General features: G+C 44.3%; 1 protein-coding gene across 1 annotated transcript; it reads right to left on the bottom strand.

Annotated features, from left to right (window-relative positions):
- Positions 1–308: 308 nt before the first annotated feature.
- On the bottom strand, positions 309–7,762 carry LOC110522028 (T-cell activation Rho GTPase-activating protein). Its single transcript, XM_021600090.2, has 10 exons — positions 7,594–7,762; positions 6,888–6,972; positions 6,131–6,184; positions 5,625–5,673; positions 5,146–5,309; positions 3,516–3,677; positions 3,201–3,307; positions 2,515–2,695; positions 2,149–2,245; positions 309–1,960 (listed from the first exon to the last, which is right to left on the bottom strand). Exons 2-10 carry the CDS (start codon positions 6,912–6,914, stop codon positions 696–698), a joined length of 2,106 nt encoding a protein of 701 aa, XP_021455765.2. The 5' UTR covers positions 6,915–6,972; positions 7,594–7,762; the 3' UTR covers positions 309–695.
- Between the last annotated feature and the right edge of the window lie 237 nt (positions 7,763–7,999).

Below are 7,999 nucleotides of genomic sequence, written 5' to 3'. Positions count from 1 at the left end.
GTACAGTCTCTGTTGGCTCTTTTTGTAGATCAGGTCTGTACATTTACTCCACTGAAGCTTATTGTCCAAGAGGACACCCATATATTTGTATTCCTCTACAATTTCTATGTTCTGACCTCTGATAGATGTTGCAGAGGTAGGTGTTGTACGCTTCCTGAAGTCTATGCAATTGCGTTACCACATGGTTGTTTGAGTGGCACTGCATGCTTGAGGATGTAATAACCAATTGATTCTACTCAGAGCTGCAAGGTCACAGGACTTTAGTGCTCCTACTCCTACCGTAAGAACTGGAGAACAAAGTCACAATGTTACATAAAGGTGCTTTATTGTAGTGGAAGTAAAGATGTTGTAGAGTCAAGACATACAAAAAGACACGGGGAAGAAAACATTTTCACAAATGTATACATTTATGTACAGTACATAGCAGTATATTAACAAAAGTAAAACAATGGAAATAATACCAACAATAGCATATTGTTACCCTCTATACATGCAGATTCAGATTGTGATTATTTACATAGCTTTGCTGTAGATAAACTAGAGAAGGTGTCTATTTATAAATAGCTTTTCAGGTAAAATATCATAATTTTGTACTCTAAACAGTACTACTCAGCAAGTCCAACCTAACAGTTGCACATTTTAATTTGTGTACATTTAAAGTGAAGAAAGTGAAACATAATGTCTGAAAAAGTCCTTCAAACGTAGGACTCCTTGGTGTAAGAATACTCCTCGAACACAGGCTGGCTGCACCTCCGTGACGCAGTCTCATGGTGTGATGCTGTCTCATGGTGTGACAGGGTCTCGTGGCGTGCTCTTGACACGGACTCAGACATCGCTCGCTGGCGGAACCCGACCGAATGCTGTTGGGCTGCAGTGACATCATCACCATCTATCCCCTGAGAGAAGCAGTCTGTGTATTGATTGACGGGACAGGAGTACAGGAAGTTTGCGTTCATAGAGGCTGGGCGGGACTTCCTGCTGAGAGTGGCAGCGACGGCACTGACAGTCATGGAGCCATAATGCGGTGGGGAGGGCTGAGCCGCACTTTGGATTGCCTGCTCGTACGAAGGGGGCTGGGAGGGCAGTCTGCTGTCCACCTGTAGGAAGACCTCCACCGCAGACAGGGGGCGCTTCTGTCTGAGGGGGGCCTCGGCCACTGGGGCCTCCACCTCACTCTGGGAGTCCTCCTCGAGGGTCCCGCAAGAGAAAGGCTTCTCCTTCTGGAGGTCGCCTTTCTTGAGACTGCCCCAGGCGAAGCCAAAGGCCCCCAGGCTCTTGGTCCTCGTCAGGGCTTTGCTGTCCACCTTCATGGACTGGGTGCATCGCTCGACCACTTCCGTCGTGTCTGCCCTCGGGGGCTCTGCCCTGGGCTTGGCGGAGAGGGGAGCATGGCGTGTGGACTGGCCCCTGTGTTGGCAGGCCGGGGATGTCAGCGGCGAGCTGGTGAACAGGGAGACCTCTGATGTGTTGGAGGAGGCGCTCTCCAGGGAGCAGGATGACAGGCATGACGGGTCAAGCTGCCGCCAAGTCATCGTCTGGCTGCCACCGAGTTTGGGGAGAGACAGCGTGGTGGCATGCCTGGTGTTGGTAACACCACATTCTGGGAGCAGGAAGGAGTCATCAGAGATCTGTTTCTTGAGTGGATGCTCCTCAAAGTCACGCCCCTCCACGGAGAAATCGTCGTTACTACGGGCCAGGCCAATCAGGCTCCTCTTCTCAGCAGAGTGGAAGATGATTGGCTCTGAGCAGCGGCGGTTGAAGGGCTTATTGTTGGTGAAGGTGTGGAAGATGGTGTTGGAAGGGATAGGGCCGCATTGTATCCCGAACGCAAAGAGGAGAGATGGGGACGAGCTGCACCTTTCCCCCTCACCCTCTACTTGCGTGGACCCCATACTGTCCCCCTCAGCGTCTGGGTCGTTGCTGTCATAAGCAGAATCGTGTTGCTGTGACGACACGGAATCTGAGGAGAAAGAGAACATTGATGAGTTGCAGTGTACAATGTATGATTCCTATTCCCATTGTTCTATTTTATTTCAAGCTTTTTGAAACATGTTCCCAGAAATCTGTGTCAAGAGAATGTTATTATTTTCTGTGAAAGAATGTGTAGCATTGCAGAGAGTCGCACTTAAAGCAGCCCAGTTAACTTACCTGAGTTCTCCTCTTCGGGATCTCCCAAAAGGCTCAGGACGTCCTCTCCAAAGATCTCACAGCAACGCTCGATCAGGAACTGTGTCAGCTCTGTCACCTAAAGGAAACATCACAAAGAACACAAAAGGTTATTATTACTTAGAACAATTGTTGAGTGATTGAAAGTAACATTGTTTAAAAGTGTGAAGATTTGGCATTTCCTTTTGGTAAACAACCCAGTCCTGTTACAGCGCAGACTATAGTAGGATAGAGTTCATGCAAAACTATAGGCCCACACACAGACACAAACACACACACACGGTTGTTTTCGGTACATGAAAACCACACTGGCAGCTTCAAAGAGTCCAGTCAGAACCGGATTCTCACCTTCTCCACGGTCTGCACGTCTAAGGACATGGTGTCCTTCTGCAGCAGAGTGGGTGCGATGCACAATGCCAAGTTATTGGCGTCCATCTTGTTGGTGTCTGCCCTCTCCGTGATGTGATGGAGCACACACAGAATGTTTCGCAGCAGGAGAATGTTAGGTCCTGGTAGCTTGTCTACCACCCTGAGAGGGGAAAGGGAAGGAAGGAGAGAAAGAACAGGATAAAAATGTAGATCAGTTTGCCGCTCGCAATTTGTTTTTGTAGCTTCTCTTTTTGAGAGGGGGAGGAAACACATTGAGGGTAGAGGAACTACTTCCTCATTTTCTGACTCTAAAAAACTCAATTGAAAAGCCTCTTGAATCTATTCTTTGCAACACCTAAACGGTAATGGTAAAGTAGAGTTTTTTTTTTTACCAAAATGCTTACATTAGTCTAACATTAGCATAACGTTTACAGCTACGGCCTCTCATGTAGCCTACAGTTTTATATAAGATTATGCCCCACAAGTACGACAGTAATATAGCTCATCAATGGGGATGGCTCAACAGGGGGTACAGTTGCTAACGCTACATTTAGCCTAGTGTCAGCTCATTAGTAGTTGGTAGTAACTTGGTAATGCTGCATTAATTCAAAATAAAATAAAAATCTGATTCTAGGTTATTTATTTTTTAATGGCTGGTAGCTTACCTTTTGAGCTCTAAGCTTCTGTGGTTGTCTTTAGTCTCCAGGGCCTTCATCCAGGTCTCATACATATCCGACACTAGCAGGCTGCCCGGGAGCTCCTTCAGAAAGCTCTGCAATTAGGAGGGAAGGTGTCAGGGGTTAGAACAAATTACAGTAGAAGACTGCTGATAAGTAGTAATAGGTGCTAACACACTAACAGGTCTAATTGAAGGTCATAGAGCTGCTTCTCCCTTTGTCTCCCTGCTCCAGCTGGACGGACAGATTGACAGACTTGGAAAAGAAAAGGACAAAGCAGTGAACAGATGGATTATTCTTTACCTTGAGTAGTCCCACCAGGAGAACCACTGGCAAGGCCTCCATCTCCACCTCCGTCCCACTGTCGAGCTGCTCCCTGATGGCCTTCAGGTTCTTACTGTTGCCGTTCTTCCTGAACACCCCCTCTGTGGAGGGGCCTTTCTTGCGCAACAGCACCAATATATCCTGGTGGGGAGAGAGAGGAACGAGGGAGGAAAAGAGGTCAAACCAGGCTGAGAAATGGCATGAACAAGTCAAACAATTTGCTGTGGATGCGTTTATATATATATATATACACACTATCGTTCAAATGTTTGGGGTCACTTAGAAATGTCCTTGTTTTTGAAAGAAAAGCACATTTTTTGTCCATTAAAATAACATCAAATTGATCAGAAATACAATGTAGACATTGTTAATGTTGTAAATGACTATTGTAGCTAGAAACAGACAAACTGGCAGATTTTTAATGGAATATCTACATAGGCGTAAGACGCCCATTATCAGCAACCATCAATCTTGTGTTCCAACGTTGTGTTAGCTAATCCAAGTTTATAATTTTAACAGGCTAATTGATCATTAGAAAACCCTTTTGCAATTATTTTAGCACAGCTGAAAACTATTGTTCTGATTAAAGAAGCAATACAACTTGCCTTCTTTAGACTAGTTGAGTATCTGGAGCATCAGCATTTGTGGGTTTGATTACAGGCTCAAAATGGCCAGAAACAAAGTTATTTCTTCTGAAACTCGTCAGTCTATTCTTGTTCTGAGAAGGCTATTCCATGCGAGAAATTCCCAAAAAACTGAAGATCTGATACAACGCTGTGTACTACTCCCTTCCCAGAGCAAACTGGCTCTAACCAGAATAGAAAGACGAGTGGGAGGCCCCGGTGCACAACTGAGCAAGAGGAAAAGTACATTAGTGTCTAGTTTGAGAAACAGACGCCTCACAAGTCCTCAACTGGCAGCTTCATAAATGATACCTGCAAAACACCAGTCTCAACTTCAACAGTGAAGAGGCGACTCTGGAATGCTGGCCTTCTAGGCAGAGTGTTTGTGTTATTTTGCCCATCTTCATTTTTTATTTTTACTGGCCAGTCTGAGATATGGCTTTTTCTTTGCAACTCTGCCTACCCAGGCCAAACCCGGACGACGCTGGGCCAATTGTGTGCCGCCCTATGGGGCTCCCAATCACAGCCGGTTGTGATTCAGCCTGGAATCTACCCAGGGTCTGTAGTGATGCCTCTAGCACTGAGATGCAGTTCCTTAGACCGCTGCACCACTCGGGAGCCCTATATGCTTAAATGATTCTGTGAGGGGTAGGCCAGGGGCAGACTGAGACAGACAGTGCATGTCAGCTGGAAGTGGAACATCACAGATTCAATCTGTGGTTGGGTTGCAGACAAGCGGGTCCTTAGCAACCATTACCAAGTGCTTTGGTAACTAACTGCACTTATTAGTAACAATTGAATGGCCTGATTGATCAAGTACCCTAGTCAATAAACCCTTTGAACTAAACACCTTGGTAGAATTCTCACTCAATCCCCACAGCCCCACACCTTGTGGAAATTATGAAAATCTCACATACAAAGATAATACAGAACAAAGATATTACAGAACAAAGATAGTTGTGGTACAGTTTGGTAGATTGACATACTGTGATAGGCTTCGGAAGAGTCCCGTCATCTGGGCAGGTCTTGGAGAGAGACTGTCCAAACAGATGGCTCTTGGAGTCTGTGTCTGGACGGGAGGACATGCTGGTGAGGGTGGAGCTTCTCCTCAACTTCCTCAAGATGCTCCACTTACTGTTGCTACCATTTTCTGTTACGAAAGAAGCCAAACGTTTAGGCAATTTGTGTAGGTATAGCATACACTATTATAAAGGAGGTATTACGGGTTACTGTGCACTAATAGCATTCATGAGAAAGACAGTGAGTGTGAGAGAGAGATAAACACATGATATAAGTTGAAGTTCTTGTTTTAGCTTGACATTCACACTGATCATTGGTGTGTCCTGTTTCTCTCTCTCCTACGGTTTGAATTATTTTCTAAGTTGGCACACACACAAACACATATATACACACTGTGGGCCCTTAACCAACCTTGTGGTTCAGAGATGTTGTTTTTCAAACTCACCAATGGGCTGTGTTACACAGCTGGGCAGGGCGGGGATCTTTGTGTCACTCTGGAAACGCAAAACAGGAGATGTAGTCATGAGCATGTATGAGGAACATGTGGCAGGGGAGCCACACCCTCTGTTTGCATGCCTGTTTCCATGCGAGTGTGCGCGGGTTGGTAATTATCTAACAATTTACCCGTCAATAACACCCATCAAAAAAGCCCACCACTTTCAAACAAATGTCCCCTCAAGAACACCACTAGGTACTCCACTTGAAGGAAACAACACAAACCCTCCTTAAAAAAAGCACAATCACTGTACAGTATCAATAAACTGTTACAATGTATACACTTGTGTTATAAGTGCTTCTATTTGATAAACAGATTGCAGCGGTCTGAATTCCCCTATAAACCCCCAAAATAAACCTCATATAACCACATACAAGGTGTTTCTCCCCAACACATGTTGAACCAGAATTGACACATGGATGAAAGAAGCAGAAAGTGTACTGTACGGAACTCACATCAAGCGAAAACGTGATAGAAGGCTCCATGCCCCCTCCTGTTAGAGTTTTAGCCTGAAACGAAGAGAGAGAGATTATTATTTATAGTGCAGATGAAAGTTGTGACTCCTTCCAGAGGCAATTATACTATATATTAGGCAAAAGTCAATGTATGCTCATTCCAATTCTATAAGTACAATTTGAATGGTGTCAAACAAAAGCCTGTTATGCTTGAATGTGGCTGCAAAGTGTGTCTGAGCTCCTTTCTAAGAATGTCCGATACCTTTATAGAGGTAATATGCCTCTTCAGAGCCATCAACAGGAGAGCAAGAGATAGAATGAAAGTCAATGCTCTAAATTGGCTGTATACAAGTGCAATACAATATCTTGATATCAATGACCGAGCTAAACACTGGTATCTCGATATCAAGGACTGGCTGGACACAGGTGAAAGTATAACCATCGTTTCTACAGTATCTGCCATCACCGCTTTGGGTAACAAGAATCTGGGTGATGTATCAGGGACTATGACTACAGTCTACAAAGTATGCGCTATGGTAATAAAGTTCACCGTTTTCTTCTCTGTTTCAGGTGTTCTGATAGCTGTTTTCTGTAAATTTAGCACACTGGAGAATAGGATAAAGATGCCTCCAAAATGGCATCCTGTTCCCTATAGTGCACTACGTTCGACCAGTGCTCTATGGGCCCTGGTCAAAAGTAGTGCACTGTAAAGGGAAATAGGTTGCCATTTGGGACATGGCCTAAGCGATAGACTTACCGTGATGCTGCCGCTCAGCACCTTCATCAGGACACTTGGTGGTGGAGTGGTAGAACCTGCCCTCTCTTTTGCTGCTTTAATTTTCCTGGAAGGAGGAAAATACATACATAAAATATATATATACAAATATTTCACTGATCTCCAGTCAGTCCCTAGTTATTCTCACGAGCCATAATAGAGAGTGACTACTAGATGGATGTTGTCGTACATGTGGTCTCTACACAACCGCTCTCTGTATGTGTCAAAAGGGTGTGTTTGCCGTTGTGTGTGCGTGCGTGCGTGCGTGCGTATGTGTGTGTGTGTGTGTTGCGGGGTGTGTTTTAAAAGAGGATCAAATTAATATTCTGAATAATTTGAATATGAGTGAAAATAAGGATAACCATTAACAATTGTGTGACAGAAAAGAATGTTGGAAATATATACTATATTGAACTATATGTTCTGACATCATGAAGAATATTGCAAAATTCACTAAAATACAGTTCCCATCTCCAACACAGGTATGCTTAAAATACTAATTCTATTCACAGTGCTTCAATAATTATTATAGCTAATTGAATGACATTAGCAGTACAGTCCCATTGATACTGCAAGTTCTTACACATAATGACTATCTTCATATAGTATAACCCAGTAACCCAGGTTACCCATTATGGCTCAATCAAGTGGCATTTGTATTATATATAGAGATAATAATAGTGTTTACCTGTGAAGAGTATCCAACCAGCGTTCTTTTACCTCAGGTGAGCTGCAGGCAAAATAACAGCATGGGAGTTACTAATCCATACTGAAAAAGGAACGAAGCAAACACACAGATGGACAGACAGACTGACTAAAGAGACACAGCACGCCTTCTGGCTCTTTTAACTAGAGCGATGGAAACTCTAGCTCAGTCATGGGGACAGGAAGCAGAGTCATGGCGGCCCGATCAAAACACCTTTCACTTCCCCTATGTGTTGGGGCTGCTGCTGTTGTCGCCATGTGGAAAGAGACATGAGGGAGACTAACTTAAACAAACCCTCACTCACCTGTATAGATGATAGTAATAACTGTGTTAGGCCTTTAAAAGTGCATATTTTGTAGTAATTTTTCCTGTGTATTCTTTCATCTTT

This window comes from Oncorhynchus mykiss, chromosome 4, assembly GCF_013265735.2.
Source record: "Oncorhynchus mykiss isolate Arlee chromosome 4, USDA_OmykA_1.1, whole genome shotgun sequence".
Taxonomy (NCBI): domain Eukaryota; kingdom Metazoa; phylum Chordata; class Actinopteri; order Salmoniformes; family Salmonidae; genus Oncorhynchus; species Oncorhynchus mykiss.
Note: the sequence above shows the minus strand (reverse complement) of the source record. Positions and strands in the feature narration are given on the sequence as shown.

Coding starts and splice junctions, on each gene's coding strand:
- LOC110522028 (XM_021600090.2), bottom strand. CDS start 6,914: ATGAAGGTGCTGAGCGGCAGCATCACG. Junction 6,185..6,887: donor TGCTGAGCGGCAGCATCACG/GTAAGTCTATCG, acceptor TCTTCGTTTCAG/GCTAAAACTCTAACAGGAGG. Junction 1,961..2,148: donor TCCCGAAGAGGAGAACTCAG/GTAAGTTAACTG, acceptor CTTTCTCCTCAG/ATTCCGTGTCGTCACAGCAA.